Below are 25126 nucleotides of genomic sequence, written 5' to 3' on the forward strand. Positions count from 1 at the left end.
CCCAGCTGCAGTGGAGAGGCTGGTCCTGACCCTCCAAACCATCATCCGGGCCATGCTGGAGTAGCTGGGGAAGCAGCCAGAGCGAGAGGCTCAACTGCAGCCACTGCGCTCCCATGCTCCCAATACATCCCAGAATTCATCAGTTTCCATCTCTGGTGTTCCGGGAGACACTTCCAAGACCAGGCTTTGGATCTGACTTTCTGGGTCATCATTCACTTAAAGGGTTGATACAGAAACCTACAGCAGCTTAGGGTAAGAGAATCCACAATGCAACTTTCAGTGTGTGTAAGAGAATCCACAATGCAACTTTCAGTGTGTGTAAGAGAATCCACAATGCAACTTTCAGTGTGTGTAAGAGAATCCACAATGCAACTTTCAGAGTGTAAGAGAATCCACAATGCAACTTTCAGTGTGTGTAAGAGAATCCACAATGCAACTTTCAGTGTGTGTAAGAGAATCCACAATGCAACTTTCAGAGTGTAAGAGAATCCACAATGCAACTTTCAGTGTGTGTAAGAGAATCCACAATGCAACTTTCAGAGTGTAAGAGAATCCACAATGCAACTTTCAGTGTGTGTAAGAGAATCCACAATGCAGTGTGTGTAAGAGGGCAAGAGAGCCAATACTGAGAAGACGTGAAGATCTCATTGTTAATACACATCTGCTTCGGGCTGTGTGTTGTTTTTGTTTGATATGCAAACCCATGCCAGTTAGATTGGATCCCTGGACAGACGGCAGTGGTTTGGTATTGTGCTCTTGCTTTGCCTGGCTGCTGAGAAAAACTGAAATCAAATGAAGGCTGTGGCATTCAAACCCAATTAACTCACCCAGAAACACACAAATAAAGCAACACCACAGCACATTTTGCATACAGAATTATTTTTATTTAACTTAAATCTTGTAGTACTGCAACTACTAGAAAAAAAAGCAAGAGCAAGAGAAACTAAAATCCTCTTCAGCCGTTCAAAAGTGTGTTTGATTTTTAACCCCCCCATAAAATGTAAAGAATCCAGAATATAAAACAGAAATCAATTCTTACAACAGAATATACAAAAAAAACGTTCAATCATCTACTGAATCATGTTTTTAATATAAACACAGGAATATGTATGAATAATTTACACACAGCAAAGTCGTCATTTGTATGAAACAAATTGGCCATCTTGCTCTTTATTTATTTATGAACAAGAAAAAAATGGAAAGTGTACGGTTTGCAATAAGTCAGATCCATAAGGTTTTCCAGTGGTAAAATCAAAGAAAACAAGTGATATTTGTGTGTGTGTGTGTAAATACACACACAAACAAATGTATACACATACATGGAACCCTCTAGAAGAACTGGCACCTAATAAAGAAACAGTATGTGCAACACAAAAGTCAAATTTCACTTCCCTTTTCTTAGGGAGTCAAAGCATTGTTTATACAGTAGAGATTATACTGGCTTGTCAATGGACTGGGTGAAAACAAGCACCTCAAATCCAGTTACCACTGCATTAGAACAATATAAAAAGCAAGCAGACGGCTACAGACAAGTGAGCTTAATGCTTCCTGTCTTGCTTTAAATGGTCATGTTTGGGGTTTTTGGAAAGTCTGCATACCAAATCAAAGTCATTTCTTTTTGAATGGTTCTATCTTTTTACTTTCAAAGTCGCTGTGCTAGTGATTAATGTGCTGCACAAAGAAAACGAAAGGAGAGAGTTTGTGTCCAATGTTTCGGGGGGTTGTTTCCTGGTCCAGTAGGGTCAGGAAGGCTCTCATGGGTTGTGACTGTATTGATTACCCTGTGTTTTATATACACAGATATACACACCCCCGGTTAACTGTACATGGTTCTGAGTGAGCCACAAAGTGACAGAAGTATTGCTTATTTCACACTGCTCTAGAGATGGTGGAGCAGTCGGCTTTGGCCAAAAAACTGAAATTAAATAGAGAGGCTTAAGCGGGTGGGTATATCGCAGTGGAACACAGAGGCGCTAGTTCTCATGCCTCTGGAATACTCTTTTTCTAAGTGCTTGTATTTCGTTGCCTTGTTGAGGTGCCAGCCCCTTTGTAAAATATTTATAATATTCTTTCCAATTTCACCACTGGGTGCCCTCAGCCTTGCCCCTTTTGTAGAGCGTTTCTCTGGCCGATCCATTCGGAAGAAACCCAAACGTTTGCGGTTTACTCCCTGCCCCCCCTCCCCGCCCCTCCAAAAAAAAAGAATAAAAAAAGATTACTGTATATACACAATGAGTTTGGGGTACCTGTAGCTGCACAGTTGAGACTGATACTCTCGCCTCCATGTGTCTGGTCTTGGGTGGTATTTTCTTTTTAAAATCTCAGAGGTGATGCGCTGGTACATAGGCAGCAAATTATAACAAAGAATGCAATGTAGCAATGTTTGTGATTGGGTGTCCAATCAGAGACCAGGAGGAGCTGTGCAGCAATGTTTGTGATTGGGTGTCCAATCAGAGACCAGGAGCTGTGCAGCAATGTTTGTGAATGGGTGTCCAATCAGAGACCAGGAGGAGCTGTGCAGCAATGTTTGTGATTGGGTGTCCAATCAGAGACCAGGAGCTGTGCAGCAATGTTTGTGATTGGGTGTCAGCTCCCACCAGACTGTAAAGCACTGGCTGTCTCAAACACAGGCACCCACATACCAACCAACAAGAACCAATTGGGGTTCATCCTTAAAAAGAAATAACCATCTTCTATCTACGACTGTACAGCAAGAGAAATGACAAGCAAAGATGTGAGCCCCCCCTCCCGAACTGGAGGTGGTTGGTTTTGACAAAAACCAGGACACATCAGATACAGAACTGGCTATAACCAAACCATTAGACCCTTGACATCTCAACGGAGTGACACAAAAACAAGAGTTGTGGTAGCGACACAAATGGAACAGTTATAAACACACACACATATATATATATATATATATATATATATATATATATATATATATATATATATAGAGACACACACACACACAGGTATATGTATGTATATCTATACATGTACATGTATATCTACACACACGTTTGTTTCAGCAGATCAAGGTCTCGTCTCGTGTCCCCCCCCTTTTTTTTCTAGCATGTAGGAATGCCAGATGTAATAAGGATAATACACTGGTGCCTGGAAATGAAACCTGTAACCTTGAAGCCCACGATTGCAATGCGTTCTTTAGGCGTAACGAAGTGAGGTGTTACACATACACCTTTCTGAAAAGAAAAAAGAAAAGTCCACCTCCAGGTCCCTAATGCACTGATAACTATTTTTTGTAAATACTAAAATTGCACTAAATGTATTTGTAAACCGTTTTTGTTATTGTCATCTGACTACCCGTAATCTACCGGACATGACTGTCCTGTTTTTGTATGTGTGTGTTTGTGACAGAGAAATCAGGCAGCACTTGTATCTTGTAAACCATGGCAGTTTCATCACATGAACAGCAGCAATGGACTGAAGGTCTAGGTTATCTCCACCTCATCACTAACGAAAGCGAAGAAATAAGCACTGACATCAACGTACAGGTTTGTGTTTTTAATAAAACAAAAAGACAAAAGATTACGAGACCCAACACCCACCAAGCACAGAGCCTTGGTAGAACAGTGATCAGCTCACCTCACATATCTCGTTATGAGAAGCACTTTGAGCCCCAACACCCACCAAGCACAGAGCCTTGGTAGAACAGTGATCAGCTCACCTCACATATCTCTTTATGAGAAGCACTTTGAGCCCCAACACCCACCAAGCACAGAGCCTTGGTAGAACAGTGATCAGCTCACCTCACATATCTCGTTATGAGAAGCACTTCTGCCGAGCTTTGTGCCACTAGAGCATCAACCCAAATTTCCAATCGCTATACTTATTTCCCAATTCCCTGGGGCTGTTCTTAATTGTTCCGGAAAGGGTCTGTCCCTTTAAGTACGTTCCAGTTTGCATTCCTGGTGCATGACAAAACTCTTCAAAGCAGCGCCATCTGAAGCAGCAGCAGCAGAGAAAGAGAATTCTTCACCTCTTCTGAAGAGTCTCGTGGAAGGCCAGGCCACAAACCCAACTCACTTTCCTGATCACTTACTAGAGATCAAAATATGAATGTGCGTCTGAATCAGTCAGTGGGACATACACTACTGCTAGCAATTCTTTCCCTCATCATTATGATTATTATTATGAGTATTATGATTATTATTATTATTATTATTTTTATTATTATTAAAAGTCCCCAGAGTTCTCCAATAAAACACGAAGCGCTCGGTGGCATCAGCCTTGGCTTGAAGCAGAGTGAGAGACCAGGCTGTCAGTGACTTCCCCCACCACTTGATCTGTCTCTGCTTCCTGATGCCCTTTGCAACACCTCTGCATGACTGAACTTCCACACACTAACTTCAGGACCAAAACCCTTCCTGAATACACTGATAAGAGGCACTCCTCGTGGGCAATGCGCAAGGCTTGCCAGAGCAGGCCCTGTCAAAAGCCCTTGGTCTGCAGATGCAACTGATCTGCTGCAGGAGACTTGAAAGCCATTGGGTCCTGAGCTAGCCTAATGAATTCAATGAACCAGTCTGTGGGTGATAGTGACCAGTCTACACAGAGCCATTGGGTCCTGAGCTAGCCTAATGACTTCAATGAACCTATTCATCTATCCAACATCTACACAGTGCTGAATTCAACTGTGTTCCCATCGGTGTTGCACAGATATCAAAGACAGACACACAGCGTTCTCATGGGGGGTTGGGTTTTTAACCCATCTATATAACGGTACAATAACACGTTTCTTCTTAGAATAATAATAATAATAATAATAATAATAATAATAATAATAATAATAATAATAATAATGAGACAGTTTTAGCCAGCTGTATGATCTGAGGATCTCTGGTTGTGGAAATCAATGTGTAAAGAAGTGGAGGGGAGATATCTGTAGTGGAGGTTATAACTGGTTAAATAAAAACCAAAAGACATTGCACTTGAACATTCAGGCTCCTTCTTTAAATCCAACACACACACAAACGTCTCTAGATGCTAAACTTGCTCACAATGATAATGGATTTAAAACGCACTGCAGCTCTTTGATTTGTATCACTTCCCCCTTGTCGCCCCACAGTGGAGTGCGTTATCCCATCCCTTGATTTCCAGTAACACTTTCTATACAGACCACAACAGAGAGTGGAATGCAGGACTAGTCTCCCTCCCCCGGTCTCTGCATTCGTGTCTTTGAGAACAGGTTTAGAGCTCCCCTGTAAGACAGCTCCCCTCCTCTCCCACACTTGAGTTTGTGGTTTGTAGTATTAATGAGGTTTACCCGGATGTAGAGAACGGTAATATTGTCCCGTCAGGCAGCCGAGATGTATTTTCATTTTATACGCATAAAAAGAATGAGGTAGATAAATGTTTGAAAAATAAGAAGAAGAAGAAGAAGAAGAAGAAGAAGGTGGTCACCTGATAATTAAACCAAAAAGAAACAAACAACTCGGTACTAGAATTCATGGTGTGAGTTATACAGTGATTTTAACTGAATAAAAAGATCCTACAAAGAATAGAATACCTTCTTAGGAAAAAAAGAAACCTAGAAACCCACGATGAGACAGTTCTACAGCATGCAGGACAGAGACTTGGACCAGAGAAGCCACTACAAACTGAATCTTACATCAAAACCACTACTATACTGAAATGTTTGCTGAAAGCAACAACAAAAAAACAACACAATCATATGCACTGATATTTAACCCTTCCTACTAAGACGTATGCAAACAGTCAAACAAACTACACACCCAAGACTGCAAATGATAAAAGGGGCACAGGAACTCGTTTCGGTTTGACTGTAAAAGCTCTGAAGCCAGTGATCCAATAATAATAATACCCAAGGCGCTGGTTCTGCTGGGGTTTCCTGCTGGGGCGTGCATTAGGGTCCTTTCTTCCTTTGTTTCCTTGTGTCATGGGGGATGGGGAGGGGGTCCCAACTGGCCAAACTCAACTACGCTATCAGAAAAAAAAAAAGCTTTTGTTTCTTTGGTGAAGGATGGGTTAAAATATCAGCATGAAAGTTTATAGAAAACAAATTAAAATAACGAAGCACGCTTCAAATCTAGAGGCCACAGCCAAATCATCACTTATTGTACCCAATAATAATAATAATAATAATAATAATAATAATAATAATAATAATAACAACAATAACAACAACAACACAATAAAACATCTGCTGTAAAGGGGCTGGTCAGAGGGAGGGGGAGAAAGAAACAATAAGAAAAAAAGAAAGAAAATAACTTATATAGCGGACAATATTGAGAATGTCTGAAAATAGTAAAACCGTTCTATTGACCTGAGTTTGAATCCTGCACAGCTAACAGGGGCGCTGATGCTGCCAATCGCAATGCAAGCTACCGACACAAGGGCGGCACTAGCGAGCGCTCACACGTGGAGCTAAGGTGTCCATAAGAAAATAACAACCATAATAATAATAATAATAATAATAATAATAATAATAATAATATTTATCATTATTTATTATTATTAGTAATAATAATAATAATAATAATAATAATAATAATAATAATAATAATCAGGAAATGTATCCGTTAAAAAAATAGAAGGCATTGGAGAATTTGTGGCAAAAACAGATGAACCTTTCAGGGATAAAGAGGGAGAAGAAAAACCTAAAGCAATTAAAAAATAAACCTTTTTTTCTGAGTGTTTTTTTTTATGTTTTTTTTTTGTTTTTTTTTTAACCTTTTTTTTTTTCCCGCTACAGTACAAAGCATAAGAACGGGGCTGCAGAGGGTTAAACCTGAAGGCTTTCATAGATTACATCCACATAGGAAAAATAATAAAATAGCAGCTTCTGTTTGTACAGACATTTAGATGAACATCTGAACTGTAAAAAAGTTATAAAAGTGACACAAAAAAACGATGTATGCAAATGATCCGTGGTCTAACATACAACTGTAAGACCTTTGTTAAAGTTAGAAATGTTCAAATCTTGTTGAGCGAAGAGATATTCTTGAGAAGTCTTTGAATACCTGGAGAATCAAGTGCCTTTCTTACCTCCTGCCACGTTGTGAGGCTGTAGTGTGTTTGCTTGGTTGTTGCGTCATGGTTTTCCTGTTTCTTTAAAATCCATCCCTTCCTGTTTTTTCCTGTTTGCGGTATTTATTTTTTTGGCGTAGGGTCCTTTTTTTTTTTGCTTTCGTGAAGCAGCAGGTTTTTTTCTAGTATGCTTTCCATTCTTCCTCTTGACAAAGAAAAACTTGGATGAAATGCGCAGTGGAACAACAGACCTTTAAAATCCTTTGTGTTCATTGTAATGTGAAAAAACAAACCAAAACGAGTGAGGCGGGGGGGGGGGGGGGGGGAGAGAGAGAAAAGGAACCAACATAAAAGTTCAATTTTGGCAAAAACTGGGAAGATTTGACAGAAGTCCCTGACCCACCCTCCCATAACTCCGGAATAAACAAAGCAGAAGTTCTAGTCACACGTTGAGGAAAACCGATATGAAGACATCTTTAATCCAGAACCCCCCGCCACGCCCCAAAATAAATAACTTGTCGATAGAGTGTTCCAGATGGGGGGGGACAGCGAGAGCGAGAGCGAGAGGGAGAGGGGGAGAGAGAGACAGGGAGGGAGAGAGAGGGAGATAGAGGGGGAGGGAGAGGGGGGAGAGAGAGAGAGAGGGAGGGGATGTTTCCAATAGAACCTGGGATCAGCCCCTCTCCCAAAAAAACTAAAACAAAGTGCTTTTCTGTTGGATTCGCTGGCAGATATGTTCACCATATTTGTCTCTTTTTAATTAGTGTGTATATATATGTATATATACACACACACAATTTTTTTTTTAATTAAATTGTTTTTTTTGTTTTTTTAAACCTTGCAAAAAGTTTCCAACAAGCCCACCACAGCAGCAGCACAGGGGCTCTGAGGAGTGTTTTTCTCTCTTATTAAATAAATCCCACTCCCCCAAAAACACAAAAAAACCAAGGTGCCAATCACCTTCCCGTCTCCACCGTGCAGCAATTTTTTTTTTTTTTTTTTAATTTCTATCCAAATATAATTATTGTTAATAATAATAATAATAATAATAATAATAATAATAATAATAATAATAATAATAATAGCAACAACAACGACTATAGAAAAATGAAAAATCCACTGAGGTACAGTCGGCTCTTGTCGGTCTGTTTGTTTATAATCACCGCCCTTTCCCTCTCTCCTCTCCCCGTTCCTCCTCCTCCGCCTCCTCTGTGTGGCTTGTTGTTGTTGTTGTTGTTGTGGTGGTGTGTGGGTGGATCAGCAGGCGGAGGACTGCGGCAGCGGCAGGGCACGCTCGTTCTTGCGGCCCCCGTTCATGTGAGCGTACGGCTGTGCCTCGTCGAAGCTGCCCCTCAGCACCAGCATGGGCCCGTTGGCCGCCGCATTGTGTCCGGGGTGCTTGTCGAGCGTGAGGGCTGAGGAGACCGAGGAGGGAGCGAGGCCTCCCTGAGGGGCCGAGGGGGCGGGGGGCTGCTGCTGTTGCTGCTGCTGCGGGAGGGGGCACGCCGATGAGGGCTGCAGGCTGGAGGAGGGGTCCAGGGGCATGTTCTCCATGTTCTCTGTGTCCAGATCCAGCTCCTCCATGTCGGGGGGCTTGTTCTCCTCACTGTAGTAGAAGGAGGTCTCTTGGAAGGGCGGCTCCAGCTCCTCCTTGATGCCGTTGATGATCTCCAGGAAGGAGGGTCTCATCTTGGGGTTGTACTGCCAGCACATCCGCATCAGCTCGAACCTGCAGAACACACAGCAGAGCGCGCGGGGTCAAAACACGGCTGGCACAGACATCGCCTGCCTGCACACTGACTGTGCGAGCGAGTCAATTCAATAAGGGTACCATTATCATTGCTGGCACAGACATCACCTGCCTGCACACTGACTGTGCGAGCGAGTCAATTCAAGAAGACGACGAAGAACAACAACAACAAACAGTACAAGGACAAGCACTGCACACAAACATGTGTATCTGCATTGAGATCCACTGTGGTGTATCTGAATCACACACACACTATGAACCCCCTTCAATAACCTCTCTGCCTGGCTGCACTGAATCACACACACACACACACACACACACACACACACACACAATCTCCCTCCCTGTCTCTGGTGTAATATGTCCTGTAATATCACAGTGCACAGTAATATCCTATACAGCAGAGTTTCAAAGCACTTCGTCTTAGTAAGAAAGACTGCACACAGCTTGAGGTGAAAACCAGCAGCAGCACGAGCAGACACTGCAATGTGGGAGCTGGATGAAGCTTGTGTTTCTTTTTTCTTTTATTAAAATTACAAAGTAGCACAAATATTAAAACAGGGAGTTTCCCTGCATATTTGAACCACTTCCAATCCGTCCCTCTGAACAGATCCCACGTCCCTGGTCACTCGCTGGCTCTTTCTCCCCTGCGATTTCTCAAACGCTGGCTTTATTTCTGTACCACTCAACAGCCCTTTGAAATCCCACAGGCTCATTACGACTGCAGGAATGAGCAGCAGTGTGTATCACATGATCCGTTGCTGTGTTTAATACCACCTGCTTCCCTACCACCAACAAAACACAGACACTCCGAGACATACAGACACGCTGAGACACACAGAGACAGACACAAACACACTGAGACACACAGACACCCTGAGACACACAGACACAGACACTCCGAGACATACAGACACGCTGAGACACACAGAGACAGACACAGACACACTGAGACATACAGACACGCTGAGACACACAGAAACAGACACAGACACCCTGAGACACACAGACACCCTGAGACACACAGACACCCTGAGACACACAGACACCCTGAGACACACAGACACCCTGAGACACACAGACACCCTGAGACACAGAAACACAGGTTCTTTTTTTTCTGTACTGCTTTCATTTAAGATGTTTAAGATGGTCCCAGGAATGCCAAGTAGGCTTGACCCCTTAGTGAAAGCATCCTTTCCAAGGGGCCTGAGGGATCTGTTTACTGAGAGAGATCCTATGGGCCTTGTCAGTCCTGATTTAAAGAGCAAGGCCAGTCTCTCAGCTTGGCAGAAACACACATCGTCATTAAACTGAAAAGGGGGGCTACGAATTAGTCCAATTAAAAGCAGGAAGTTCAGACTTTTCCTTTGGGTGAAATATTGAAAAAGAATCAGTGACATTACTAAAAGTTAATTTATCCACAATGTTTGAGTCTCCCACACGCCCCAATAGGAGAACATAATTCTAATAATAATTTGAACTCACAGCATGTCCGGGCAGTTGTCTGGCTTGTCCAGCAGCCCTCCTTCCATGACGAAGCGCAGGACCTGCTCATTGGACATGCCCTGGTATGGCTGCTCTGCCAGCGTGGCGATCTCCCACAGCACCACCCCGAACGACCTGCACAGAGAGGAGAGAAGAGAGGCAGTGAGGATCTCCCACAGCACCACCCCGAACGACCTGCACAGAGAGGAGAGAAGAGAGGCGGTGAGGATCTCCCACAGCACCACCCCGAACAACCTGCACAGAGAGGAGAGAAGAGAGGCGGTGAGGATCTCCCACAGCACCACCCCGAACGACCTGCACAGAGAGGAGAGAAGTGGGGCGGTGAGGATCTCCCACAGCACCACCCCGAACGACCTGCACAGAGAGGAGAGAAGAGAGGCGGTGAGGATCTCCCACAGCACCACCCCGAACGACCTGCACAGAGAGGAGAGAGAGGTGGTGAGGATCTCCCACAGCACCACCACGATTAGGACTATTCATTAGGACTTAAAAGACTAATTTTTGCAACACATCTGGCTGCAGACCGAAGACAATGCAAAAGCATCCCAGCAAAGCAATTACAACATTGATTCGCACCTAAATAAAGACTTTATTGAAGAAGAAAAGAAAAAGAAAAGCGTCATTTCAGTGTGGTGCTGCCCTGGGTGATCAGGGGTATAATCCACCCGACTTCAAAGCGCAGGGGGAGGGGAGTGGGGGGGGGGGGGGGGGGGGGCGGATTGTCAGATGTTTTTTTGCTGGCAGAGGCTAACCTGTAATTTAGAAACATCTGGAGGAATTTGTATTTCAACAAGAGAAAGCAAGCCAGTGAGAAAGACAGGGAAGCGAATGGATAAACCAGCTGATCTACTGTGTGTTGCATTACTTATATAAAAAATAAAAATAACAATTCTCTCTTGTTTTCCGGGGGACAGGCTCCACAAGTGGCATTGGAAATGTTGTGTTTGTTTGCTTTTTTTCTTTTTATTTATTTGAAATCAGCAGGACTGGGAAGCAGGTTGACCAAACCAGCAAGACGCTTAGTAATTGTAAGTTTTCTAGTACAATGTATCTTATTTCACATACCGCTAAGGGCTCATCTATTATTAGAGAAGGTGAACAATGATTTTCTTGTTCCTTCATGTATTAAACGTTGCTGGTTTCCTGGTAATTAAATGTACTAACTGCAGTGTGGACTACAGGAACTGAAACCTGAAGAGCTCCAACCGAATACCTTTCTGCCTGGGGAGAAGCTGAACGGATGCGCCTGTCTCGGTGTCCCGTTTGCAGCCTTCTGGAGGGAGGGGACTGGTTTAATACAGTTCATTAAAGATCATTAGAGCTCTCTATCACTGCCACTGGCTCGCTTTCATGTGACAGAGCTCAAAGCAGTCCCGCCCTGGCTCTGTCAGAGTGAACCCCGAGTTCTTACCACACGTCAGAGTTCGTCGTGAACACTCCATCTTTGAGGGACTCGGGGGACATCCAGCGCACCGGCAGCAGCCCCTTCCCTCCCTTGCGGTAATAATCCGTCTCGTAGATATCCCTCGTCATGCCGAAGTCTGCAAGGAGAGAGACGCGGCAGGGAAGTGAGCACTGAGACCCTGAAGAGAGGGCACTACCGCCTGGGAGGGAGATCAACTCTCTCCCAGTACAGCCCTGATAAAATCAGGGCTTCACTGCGATTAGGACACCCATACACAGGGACTTTATTTCCATTGACAGCGTTTCCATATTGAAAAAAAGATCCAGATTTAATTTACCTTTTTTAAATAATGACATTTCTTTACAGCTATTCTAAGAGCTCTGAATGCTCAGCAGCAGTGCACTGTGCCCGTGTAACAGGCCGGTATTCCTCTGTCCAGGAGAGTCCACGGGTACAAACACGCAGACACAGGGGGGCCGCTCACCTCCGATCTTCACGGTGAAGTCCTCGGCCACCATGCAGTTCCTGGCCGCCAGGTCCCGGTGCACAAACTTGTTGGCGTTGAGGTACGACATGCCGTCGGCGATCTCCCCCGTCATCTGGATCATCTTCTTCAGGGGGGGCAGGGGCTGGCCCATGTTCTTCTGTGGCGAGGGAGCACGATAAAACAAGGCAGGGTTAAAAGGGTCAGAGTTTCTAAAGCTGACGAGATCCCAAGCGTGAAATTTATCCCGGGCAGGGCGGCTCACCTCGGCTTCGGAGCGCAGCGAGCGTAGGTAGCTCTTGAGGTCTCCGCGGGTCATCAGCTCCATGATGACCAGAGTGGGCTGGCCTTGGGACACCACTCCCAGGAGACGAACCTGTCACACACACAGACAGACAGACAGACAGACGTCAGCCACGGACACTTGGTAATACATTCACATATATCTGATTAGGGTTATTGGACTGCTAAATATTAACTACATTTACAAAATTTAGCTCTTTTAGAGTCCTAAATTAAATTTAAATTTCATTTAGGACAGAGTGAATTGAGTGGGGGAAGGTGTGTGAAAGTGTGAAAACTTGTGGAAGTGTGCAAGAGTGAGTGTGTGGGAGCATGTGGAAGCAGTGTAGGAGGTGGTGGGAGCAGTGCAAGCGTGTGGAAGCAGTGTGCGAGCATGTGGAAGCAGTGTGGAAGCAGTGTGGAAGCATGTAGAAGCAGTGTGGGAGCAGTGTGGAAGCATGTAGAAGCAGTGTGGAAGCATGTGGAAGCAGTGTGGAAGCATGTAGAAGCAGTGTGGAAGCATGTGGAAGCAATGTGGAAGCAGTGTGGGAGCAGTGTGGGAGCAGTGTGGGAGCAGTGTGGGAGCAGTGTGGAAGCAGTGTGGGAGCATGTGGAAGCAGTGTGGGACTATGTAAGGGCGTGATGGTCCTCACCACATGGTGGCAGTTGAACTCCTTCATGACGGACGCCTCGTTCAGGAACTCTATGCGCTCCCGCATGCTGGCCGACTCGTTGACCGTCTTGATGGCCACACGCGTCTCCGGCTCGTCCTTCACCACGCCCTTGGCGATGCCCTCATACACCATGCCGAAGGAGCCCTGGCCCAGCTCACGGCACATGGTTATCTTCTCCCGCAGGACCTCCCACTCGTCCGGCACGTACACTGAGAGGAGGGGAGAGTTAGGCACTGCTCATTTATTATATATTAAAATAGTTATTATAACGTCTATCGAACAAAAACTGTTCAAGTGGCGCTTCCACAGTGACAGCATTTTACTGTCCTGTACATCGCAATGTGTTTATCATGTCTACAAGCTGCAGGGCGGTCTCTCTCTAGGTCTCTGTTCTCTCAGCTTCTCTGTAGCTCCTTGTATTCTCTCCCATGGAGGTGCTCCGGTGATACTCACTTTCTGCAGCACTGAAGTACTCCGGGTTGACAGAGGCGTAAAGCACCCCATTCCCCAGCCGGTCGCTGTTCCTGCGGAAAGAAAACAAGAACAGCACATCATGAGGCGGGGCTGCAGCAGCAAAACAGCCTGCTTGAAATGTGTTGCAAAACAACCAAGACCCAACCGATTAGAGACTATTAAAGCACATGCAGCTCTTCCAGCACTAAGCAACCCAATGATAACCAATTCAACAGTTCCCCTGACTAGTAGCATGAATCTTGGACAGCCTAATGTTACATTAGTTAAGGCTGTTGAAGATCCCTTCTTATTAGGGGCTTTGAAACCAGTAGCATGAGTCTCATCTGGATCTCTCATCCACAATACATAACAGCAGCATACCCAGTAGCAGTCTGCCTTTCTCAGTGGGCTCTTTCAAGGGCTGCAGTATTGAGAGGCTCCCTCTCAACTCCTGTGCCTTCTTACCTCTTCTTATTAACGACGTAGAGAGCGACAACCAGCCCCGTGATGATCAGGAACACAATGATGGGGATGATGATCATCAGATACAGTGCGTTCTCATACTCCGGGGCTGCACAAAGAAAACACACACTGAGCACGGCAGCCTGGGTACAAAACACAAGTACCCTTACGATCCAGCCGCTCAAGTCTCACAAGCTGTTCAATAACAATAAAGCACTACAATAAGTAAAGAATCCCCAGTGCAATGGAATGGAGTGCTCGTGTTCCTCAGTGTTCTGCTGTGCTGTGTTTTCTCTGAACTCCTACAATAAGTAAAGAATCCCCAGTGCAATGGAATGGAGTGCTCGTGTTCCTCAGTGTTCTGCTGTGCTGTGTGTTCTCTCTCACGTTTTGCCTGTACGTAGAAGGACACAGCCTCAGTCCAGGAGCCGTTCCCAGCCAGGGAGGTGGCTCTGACCCGGGCGGAGTAGTTCCCTGGGCCCAGGCGGGTCAGCCGGGCTCCTCTGTGATCCCTGTAGTGCTGCCGGGACACACACTCGTGCTTCTCCAGCTGGGAAACACAGACAAAGAATGATCGATACTTCATGATTCAATGATTCACTGTTAGTACGCGTGGACAATAAATAGCAAGAGCTGCATTTATAAGAACGCTCCACAAAATAACTGTAAGTCACCTTGGATAAAGGTGTCTGCTAAATAAACAAATAATAATAATAATAATCTTGCATTGTAACCCTGTACTGCCCTGTAACACTAAGTCGTCTTGGATAAAGGCATCTGCCAAATTATTAATAATAATAATAATAATAATAATATGTATCAGATCTGCAAGGACCACGTGCTCTTAGTCGAGACACTTGAGTGGAAATCTAAAGCTTTTCCTCATCGAAGTCCTGGCACATGAGAGGTCGCTACCTCTGTACTAACCAGGCTTTAACTCTCAGCACTGCATTGCAGGCCTGTATACAGGTCTATGCATGATAAGTGCATGCAGACCCACAGGCCGCTCCATTAGCATGGGAAAGGCTTCACTGTATTTGCAATGACAGTCGTCCCGGCTGCAGGCTGAGCGGTGTTCAGGAATCGCACAGCAGCGTCACAGGAAGGCCCACCTCTGCACTCTGCCGGTATTTAATCTCATACATCAGGATCAGTCCGTTGGGATTGAGCGGCTCCGTCCACTTCAGGTGGATGCTGCTGTCCTCCAACTTCTCCCACGTCACTGGTCCCGGAATGTCATCCACTTTTTCTGAAACACACAAGATTTTACATTCTTACTGTAAAACGCGGCTAAAGCAACACCAATTCACACTTTAGTTTATGGATGGATCTATTAAAAAAATTAATTAAATAAATAAATAAATCCTAAGAAGATCCCAGGAGTTTGTTATAAAGTAATTATAATGTCTTAGCTATTTTTTATAAATGTATTTCTAAAGCAGGTTAATATTAAAAAAACGAGTTGTTTATACAGTAATCCATCATGTCTACGAAAGTAAAAAAAAAAAAAAAAAAAAAAAAAAAACTTTTTTCATTAAACAAGCAAGCCGAGATCAACAGAATCCGCCTCCACGTATTCATTTCAGCACTACCTTTTCCTCCAGACAGACCCAGCCGACAGCGTGCGGAGGGGGAGGATGGGGCTCACCTGCCGGCTTGGTGCGTGCGAAGACGAAGTTCGCCGCGCTGCAGCCCTGCCCAACCTCGTGGTTGCAGGCGTGGATGTCGATGCGGTAGACGGTGAAGTGCTGCAGGTGTGAGATCTCTGTCCACTCCTTGCCATTCACTGTGGTGTCGTGGAAGGGGTACTCGCGCTCCGCCTTCTCCGATCCTGTGACGTTGGCACCCAGATCCTGCCCCGTGTTGTTGCTGCTGCCCCTCGGGAAGCTGGCATTGGCCATGGCAAACACCTCCCTCCGCCTGCGGTCCAAGGGCCTGTGACGAGCAGAGAGAGAGGAAGAGGAGAGATCAGACCCTGCGTGCAAACTCCAGTCCGAACCAGAGGAGCTTACAGTGAGGAGCCCCATCATCAAACTCCAGTCCGAACCAAAGGAGCTTACAGTGTGGAGCCCCATGAGCGAGAGAGAAAGGCACAGGCTTAAAGAGATAGAGATAGAGGGAGAGAGAAAAAGAGACATAAGAAAGAAAAAACTGATACAGTTTGACAGACTTGTGGAGGCTCTTGCGGAGAAGCACTGTACGCTCACAAAACCACTGATAAGCTACCACTTCAGGAAACCACTTTCCAACTGCTAAATCAGCACAGCACAACAAAACACAGCAGTGTGGAACAAAGCACCAGAAAAAAAAACATGCTAAAGTGGACTACCTTCCCTTCCGATTCAACATACCGGGACTTTTAAAGCACACAACCCACAGCTCAAACCAAATCCATGAAGGGAACCATCTGGAGTAAATAGTGAAAGACTAGCCCACTAGCTCCTTGCTAAGGTTTTTTTTTTTTTTTTTTATAAGAATCTGCATCGTTGTCTTGTCACTTCAGCGCTGGTCACTGGGCAGACAGAAATGTTAGCTGTTTAAGGTGGGATTGTTAGTTAGGTGAACGGAAAGTGGGTGGGTCAGGAATCAGGACAGCTTTCAAGTGGAAGTGCCATTCAGGGGGTGGAATGTTAAGGGTTAAGACAGAATTGTCCTTCAGGGTGCAGAATGGTTAGAGGTAGGGAGGGAGGGAGGGAGAGAGGTAGGGAGGTAGGGAGCGAGGGAGGGAGGGAGGCAGGCAGGCAAGCAGGTATTTCCTGTTTTCAAAATGTTTCAAGCGCTGTATTAACTGAAGACATCTGGCAAAGAAGAACAGCGCTTCACAGAATGGCAGGATTTCCAACCAACCAACCACACAAATAATACAAATGAAAAGAAATTACTACATGACCAAAACAAATAAACAAATAAATGACTAAGATCAAGAAAAGGGTTCAGATTGTCATTATGTTTCTTACTGAATATTTACTGTGTAGCAAAGTAACTTAAAAATAAACTGATTTCTGCTGAGAAAGCTTTCTTCAGGAATCTTTACTCACAAATAACTAACAGCCAGACCCTTGATCCAGCATGTGGGACAGAACTATATAGAATTTAAAAAAAAAGGATTCTACAAACAACAAAACAAACAAATACATCAATTAAAGCAAGAATAATGTGAAATAAAACACAGAAGCAACACAGGTGAATGTAGTGCTCACTGGAGAGTGGCCGTGACACCGAGATGAAGCAGGTGATCAGCTCATCATGACAGAGCGGACAGCTCGATAGCACATCGCCTTACCTAAAACCACCTCTAACAGACGTGTACATTTTCGCTCGTTTCGGATCTCTGAAAAAATTAAAACATGGTCCTACGTTTATTCAACCAAAGAAAAAAAAAAAAAAAAAAAAATGATGATAGAAAAACAGGATATTCATTCACAAAATCAAAAGACAGCATGTAACTCTATAAAACATGCTAATGGATGGATCACAGCAATATTCAATTCCACCTTCCCCGAGAGCCAGCCCTCCCGTGTCACAGGGGTTTGTACCAGACAGGTCTGAAACATTCCCTTGAAATGCGTGCAGCTTTCTTGTACACGGTACTCAACAGAGAACTTAAAGCCACAGAGAACTGTGAAAGACTGGGCTGCTTATTCCACACAGCTCAGGCTCCCTTCTTGAACGCTGGTCCTTATTCCACCAGCCCATCCCATAATGCTCAATAACTTCAAACCTGGTTTGCAGTTCACTTGCAACCACTGTGACCGGTTTTAACAGCTGCAATACTGTAAGGAAACATGCTCAGATATACAGGGGCACAGCACATTGAGAACTCCTCTGCCTACAGCTTGAGTGAGTTCAAACCCCCTCTAATTACTGTGTGAGATGGGAAGCCTCCTCCTCACAACAGCTGTACAGAACAGAGTGAGAGCCGACTCTGATCCAGTGGTGGTGCACTGACTGGTGATGGGCTGCGTCTCAGAGTGTGAGCGCAGTGCTGGCCCTGTAAACACATGCAATGACAAACCCAGAGCACAGCAGAGAGGCGGGGCAGTACCAGAGACTACATTGAACTCAGCTCAGGGTTTCAAATCCCACTGAAAGAAAATGAGGTGGGAGGTTAAGCTGATTGGGTTAGATGGTGATCTGCATGCTTCTGGAAGGAATCTGGTCAAATAAATCAATAAATATCATAAAAAAAGAGGAGAAAGAACTGACAGCAATATTGCATTCCGTGACGGGTATTCCACCCCATGATCCTTGGAGTCTATGCAGCATTGTCAGTGTAAGTGGGGCTCTTCTTAATGAGACACACCGTGTCAATGCCAAGGCATACAATGTACTGCTCTGTTCTTTCTATTTATAAAATGACCAGCTTGTCTTTCCACGGTGATGTAGGTTATTAACAAATGAAGCCCTGACAGACGTACAGACTACCTTCTCCTGGTCAGGGGAATGGATTTAAAATAAGTGGAACTGGCTAGAGCAGGACCCTCCCTCTCACAAGCAGCCCCTGCATTCATTCCACTGCCACACCTGCAGCTTTCCTTCGCCCCTGAACCCTGCCTGAACTTGCAAACAGACGCAGAAAAAAAAAAAAAACAGGAAGCGCACAATCCCTGCCCCAGACGCTGTGGTGCCGGCTCAGTGGCACAGCTTGGCTTCAGAAGCTTCTCAGAAATGCTCACCTCTAGGTGTGGCGGCTTGCTAGAGATCAATAAAAACAGGAAAATCTGCATTTTCATTTTACTGGAGAGATTTTTTCTCTGCCCTCGATCCCATGTCACCATATTGGCTGCAAGTTGTCAAGAAGGAGTTTTGTGCATCAATTACAGAGTGGGGAGGATTTTGTTGTGCACATAAATAAAATGAATGCATTTGAAACCTGTCTGAATACCTTCACTTGTGTTTACTGTAACAAGGCATTCACTTTCAAATGACATTTTCATTTTCATTTCCAGATGGCTTTGCTGTACATTTCCTGGCAACCAGTCACACCAAACATCTCTGACAAAGAGAGTCGGGGTGGGGGAGATGAGAAAGAAAAATAGAATGGAAAACATGTCCTCCTCTTTCAGCTTCTCTGTGCAAACCTAGAACTTGTTAAACTTCTGAGAAACTGGGAGGCTGTTGTTTTCCGCAGGCTCTGCTCCCAGTAAAGCATTCTATTGGCTCGGGGGCTGGGCTCACAAACACGCCTCGGGCTTCCGACAGCTTTCTGGCGTCAGCCTTTTCTTTGAGAGCCAGACTTCAAAAAAAAAAAAAAAAAAAAAGGAGTCTACAACAAAGGACATTTCCCTTGCTTTTAATTTTTTTTATTGATTTTCCCAGTATGATTTATTTAAAAACTTTTAAAAGACTTTTTAAACTTAAAAAAAGACTTTTAAACTGTACTGTGATTTGCTAGACCTTTTACTTCTACCACAAATGATTCAATGTGGCCGATTTTTACAACCCAGTTTCGGAGCAGTCAGGTACATGTAGTCTTCTGTAAATACAGTTTGGAAAAGGCCTCTAAAAGAGAACTGGAAGGCATTAAGCATCATTGATCTGTTCCTGTATCACATTCTCAGTGTGGGGGATGGAAGACATTCGCTGCCGCTAGCGAAGCTGAGGATAATGCAATGCACATGTCACTATGCTTCAGTGCTAGGAACCACAGACACCCCTTTCTGGACACGGCTTCTCTCTGCATGCAAATTTCATTCTGGCTTTGTTGTTTGTTTTTTTCTGATTCCTGATCGTGACATCCTGAAAATAAAACAAAACCATGAAGTACGGTAGTGCCGGGACAGGGCACCACAGGGTCTCTGGATTGCTGTATTACCTCTCCAGTGATGCAAACCCTCCAGTTCAGAGACATGTGTACACATGACGATCAACATGACCTAACAGTTTAGCGTACCGGGGCACGAAGATGGAGTTGTGCAGGAAGTTCTCGAAGACTTTGCGGTAGGAGGCGTCCTCAGCCTCTGCCTTGATCTCGGCCTCGGTCTTGGGACAGGGGCAGCACGGGCCCTTGTCCCCCCCTCCCGGCTCCGTCTTCGCGGGGTTCGTGTCCTCGTCAGGGTCGATGGCCCCCGTCGCCGGAATCCGGATGGGAATCTTCAGTTCTGGGAAAACAATTGCAAACTGTGAGCATTCCTTACCAGCCTCCTCCCTGCTCTCCAACTCCAGTCCAGTACCTTCAGGACTGAGCCGAGCCCCTGCCAAGGGTTTAACATGGAACTATTTACTGATGGATTAAGAGTTATTGTACTGTAAGCAATCTTGGACTGTCCACTGCTCTTGTGTGGACAAACTAGTTACTTTATTCAAGGATGAGAAGCATTAAAAAAACAACAATAATAATTCTGCATGCATCACTGATTCCCAGCATCTCCACTGAGATATCTTAATGCAGCTGGACCCTAAGCTTCACAGCATCAACCTCCTCCCTGTTTACACATGCAGAGCCTTCAGCTCAGAGAAGGCTCTCCTGCCGGCACTCCAAGGCAGCGCTCCTGCACACAAACCAGTCCCAGCGGCTCACCTTTGGAGCAGTAGTTGTGCAGGTACAGCTCCTTGTCCTCGGGCTGCTGCTGCCAGCGGAGCAGGTAGTAGGTGAAGTTTCCGTTGGGGTGGGTGGGGGTCGACCACTTCACCAGGAGCTTCGATGAAGAGTTGGAATACGAGCGCACATCCGCCGGGACCGAAGGCACTGTCGCGCAAAACAGAGAGAGGAAGTTAGGCACTGCTTATTAAACACGTGCAGCGCAATGTTACTTGAGCACTGAAATAGGAGTGAACAGAGGAGACCCGCTGTCCACAAGCAAAATAAGTATAAAAACTTCAACAAATGCACCATGGCTGCAGATGTGAACAGTAATGTGTGGTGCTGTGATACAGTGCTAGCAGGCCTTCTGAAAACGGAACGCAGCGTTACCTGAGGGGCTGGTGCGGATGTAGACCACCTCGCTCTTGGCTCCATGGACGAGCCCTTCCTCCGTGGTGGTCAGGGTGATGGCCTTGACGAAGATGGCGTACTGGGTCCAGGGCTTGAGGCCGGCCAGCAGGATGCCGGGGTCCTTGTCCTTTTCCTGGGGCAGATCCACGTCCACCATATTCCAGCTGTTGGAGCCGCAGCCGTCCTGCCCCTCGTACTCCTTGATGTTCCGGACCGGCCTGTGCAGCAAGGGAGAGGAGCGGTGAGGAGAGGGCTTGCAAAGCAAGCTACACACGACTCAGGCACTTACATTGGCAACGCTACGGTGGGGAGCCAATGAGATTTGAAACTGCTGTACCTCCTGTAATAGAGACCCCCGTTCATACCAAGGCTGTCTAGGTTCACTAAATACTGCTCGCATCTCTCTCCTTTCTTTTCTTCAATCAGCTTCAATGCTACAGATCTGACCCAATGCCCTCTCTGTGTACACCGCAGATACTCACGCCTCCTTGTAGTAGACTATGAAGCTGATGAGGTCTCTGTAGTCTGGGGGGCGGTACCTCTCCCAGGTCAGCTTGATCTTGTTCTTCATGGTGCTGTTGGACTTGAACTTGAGGATGTAGCTCCCACCTGCAACACAGAGCAAGGGGGCGAGGTCAGGCAACAGTCACCCACTAAAGGGGTGACAATGCACCAAATGCGGTTGAGCAAAAGTAGGGTCTCCTGCTTGTCTCTCCAAACACAGAGCAACAGAAGACCCTGACTCTGCAGATTTCAGCGTGGGGTGATCCCTGTATCGGTGCAATGCCTGCGTCAAGTAGTGCTGTACATTGCTTTATTACAGTCCCTCCCACAAGTAGTGCTGTACATTGCTTTGTTACAGTCCCATTTCAAAATCTGGTACCTGGAGTGCACATTCATTTTGTTAAAGCTTTAACCATTACTTTCAGTTTTTTACGAGAGCACTGTCCCATTGCTGCCAGACACACAGGCTGCACTGGACATACACTATGCGAAATATTGTGCAAAACAGATTTCTATTAATATTACTGCTCCAATCAAACAAGGCACGGGTGTTGCTAATTAATCTGCTTGCATCTGCTGCTATACAGCTCTACAGAGTCCTGTATAAACAATAAGGACACAAACGATTTCATAACATGAAACAACAAGACTAAAATACTCAAGCGGTCTTTCTCTCCCCTGTACTGTAGATCCCTGTGTTTGCAGCTCTCTGTGCTGCTGTGTGCAAGCATATCAAGCTAGTAATGTCTTGGTGTCCCTTTCCTGCTGTAGGTTCTTTCACAGCTAGCCTCCAGAACGCTCCTCTGTGGCACCAAGTGAGCTGAAACAGGCAAACTCCATCTACCCCGTGCAGAAGCCGCTGGTCACAGATAAGAGATTTGCTCAGGTGTCTATATATACCCTGCGTTGCTGTGATCTAAATGGAGCCCTTGTGTAGGTTCTATTTGGCCCTGCTTAACGTCGAGCCCCCCTTCTCTCCACTCACAGGAAGCTCTCTCTCCGTTGTTTCGGGGGTTCAGGTCCCCCTTGCCCTGCCGCCCCCTTGTCCCCGACGCCTCCTCCATCTTGTAGATCTCGGACAGGCACAGCTTGGGGTTGAAGGCGAAGTACATCTTCCCTTCTCTGATGGTCAGGTTGTGCCGGTCCCAATCCCACAGCTGCTGCAGGTTCTGGTTGTCCAGCACATAGAAGGAGTAGTTCCTGCAGGCAAAACGACAAAACTGAGCGTTCGAGACAGGCCCGGCAGGACCGGTCAAGGGGGTGCGCAGAGAGGATCCCCATCAACACAGCACTGGATCCCAGCGGCAATGCCAGTGGGAGACTCTGAGGCAGTGCAATCTGTGCCACATCTGTGAGTGTTTAACACGGTATTGTTATCCTGAAGTTTGGTTTCGACAGCTTGCTTTTCACTATGAGAGCAGCGTGGTTTCAGATATTAGGGCAGTTTGGACTAGAGAGAGGGAGTCGTCTGTATTTATTCAAACATGGAAGCTCAGAATGTGCAAATCAACATGAATCTGTAGTACTGGACATACAGAGTACAGCAAAACTGAGCTGGGCAACATGAAGAAGGAAAGCAAGATGAAAACAGCAGAGAAATGACAAACAATGTATGCATGTATGTATGTATGCATGCATGTATGCATGTACCGGTATGTGTTTTTATTAACTGCTTTGCTGCTTCTCCTGGTGGCAGACTAATTCTAAAATGAAGAACAAAGGGACGGGGTGCTGGAGATGCACAGCCTTGTAAACGACCTGACTGCACTGCACTAGGCTTCTTTGTTCAGGTCGTAGGTGTGTGTGTGTGAGGGGGGGAGGGGTTACAGACAAGGACACTTTCAATGGAGGTACTGTATCTAACAGGACTTTGTTCCATTGAGCCCTGTGGAATGTGAGGAATGCCAGCCCTCCTCAGACACAGCCTTCTCCCTGTAACTCTATCCTGGGAGAGAACAATCAGAGGGACACAAGCTTTCCCACGGCCCTGCCGGAATCTTGCAACATTGCCACTCTCAGTACCAGATTTTTGTAACAGCACAGGCAATAAGAATGTTATGCTGGGCTGCAGTCCATACTCCAGCAAGCAAGGCTGTGTGTGTGTCTCGCGTTGACATTTCAGTGTGTGTATCTCACAACTACTTCCACATACTCCAGTAAACCTGTGACTGAATACATAATCATGGGCTTGGTTTCCAAGGAAACCACCTCATTATCAATAAAAAGAAAGAGGAGAGATTTCTCAGTTCCTGAGAATCAGAGGCTCCATCTCCTGAACGCAGGAAAAAAAGAAAGAAGAAAACAGATTAACAGATGAAGGATGAGCCTCCTCATCTCTCCCTTCAGAGCACTGCTCAGCACGCTGCGAGACAGAGGCTTGGCCCCTCTTCAGAAGGAATCTGGAGGGATGGGTTCCATTACGCACACCCCCAACCCCCAGCCCGGTGTGTGGGCCTTCAAAAGAATACTAAACATCACAGAATAATACTAAACATCATAGAAGTACACAAACTGCCAACTGCAGAGCATACAAACAAAAAAAAGGTTTAAACACGAAATCATAAGATCTGCAGCACTAAAAAGAAACTCAGCAGTAAGTTAACATTTTGACAGCAAGCATCTTTCTAATGGAAAACGTTGAGTTCCACTGTCTCGATGGTTACCCCCCCAAGACCTACCCTTCCAGCCGCTGCTCCCCATTGATGTACCGCAGGCTCTTCAGAAAGGACAGCGAGGTCAGTCCGTGAGAGTGGCGGATTTTCACGAAGCCCGTCACCGTCTCGATCAGCCCCATGAAGCTCTCCAGCTCCGAAGCAATGTTATCTGGGAGAGACACGAGAGAAGAGAGCTGTGTAGATCAAAGTGCAAATCAGCAGGTCAGTCAAAGACATTCTCACTGCTGTTTCCCCCATAATCCTAACTCTTACTGAGCTAGAAAACTACTCTGGAAAATCACTGAGGGTTTCTAACTCGCAGGAAAAATATTATTATAACATTATAATAGTTTCCTACTTATCTTTGCTCCACCGCCTTAGAATCAACATGGTTTAGCAACAGTGACACCTGGTGGCCAGACATTCTATCACATGAAGTGAACTTGCACTGCCACAGTGTGTCGCTGTTGTCCTTGTTGTAACATGTCCCGTATGGAAGCAGACGATCCTGCGGGGCCTCCTATTTGAGAATGCCTCTCCCCAGTACTCACTGCCGCGGCGGATGTTGATAACCAGGTTCCCCCCGATGACAGTGCAGCCCTTGAGGGACTGGGCCGTGTCCACGGAGTCGATGGTGCTGGAGTCGCAGATCTTGTGGCAGGGCCCGTCGCAGGGGCTGCAGAACATGCTGTGGGAAATACGGGAGACAGGAGGGAGCCATCAAGGACGCAGTCAGTGCCAGAGAGTCTGAAGACCTTGAGAAGAAAACGCTGTTGGACCCTGCCACTCCCAGGCAGAGCGCTCTGTCCATGACCCCAAAATACACCAGACACTGGAAGCACCTAGTGAACTCTGAAACATTTTTTAAGGTCAGCCTCCCTGTAAACAGACTGATTCGTAATCTCTGTTTTTATGTAGGAGTTTAATGCTACAAGGCTAATGTTGAAAGTAAGAAATCGTGGGCTCTAAACATTATCTACAAATACTGTGTCTGAACTCTACATTTC

The 25126-nt window shown here is 45.8% G+C and overlaps 1 protein-coding gene across 1 annotated transcript in view; it reads right to left on the reverse strand.

The window, feature by feature from the left end:
* Positions 1-862: 862 nt before the first annotated feature.
* The window catches only part of LOC117963120 (insulin-like growth factor 1 receptor), a 75719-nt gene continuing 51455 nt past the window's right edge, over positions 863-25126 (reverse strand). The window contains exons 4-21 of the mRNA XM_058995577.1: positions 24671-24807; positions 24144-24288; positions 22451-22665; positions 21444-21570; positions 20941-21179; positions 20548-20715; positions 19921-20128; positions 15676-15962; positions 15140-15276; positions 14415-14577; positions 14031-14136; positions 13566-13636; positions 13092-13321; positions 12422-12532; positions 12157-12316; positions 11679-11808; positions 10247-10381; positions 863-8740 (exon numbers count right to left, since the gene is read on the reverse strand). Coding sequence (XP_058851560.1) covers positions 8269-8740; positions 10247-10381; positions 11679-11808; positions 12157-12316; positions 12422-12532; positions 13092-13321; positions 13566-13636; positions 14031-14136; positions 14415-14577; positions 15140-15276; positions 15676-15962; positions 19921-20128; positions 20548-20715; positions 20941-21179; positions 21444-21570; positions 22451-22665; positions 24144-24288; positions 24671-24807 — 3241 coding nt within the window. The 3' untranslated portion in view covers positions 863-8268. The remainder of the gene's footprint in view (positions 8741-10246; positions 10382-11678; positions 11809-12156; positions 12317-12421; positions 12533-13091; positions 13322-13565; positions 13637-14030; positions 14137-14414; positions 14578-15139; positions 15277-15675; positions 15963-19920; positions 20129-20547; positions 20716-20940; positions 21180-21443; positions 21571-22450; positions 22666-24143; positions 24289-24670; positions 24808-25126) is intronic.

This window comes from Acipenser ruthenus, chromosome 21 (genome assembly GCF_902713425.1).
Source record: "Acipenser ruthenus chromosome 21, fAciRut3.2 maternal haplotype, whole genome shotgun sequence".
In the NCBI taxonomy this organism is placed as follows: Eukaryota; Metazoa; Chordata; class Actinopteri; order Acipenseriformes; family Acipenseridae; genus Acipenser; species Acipenser ruthenus.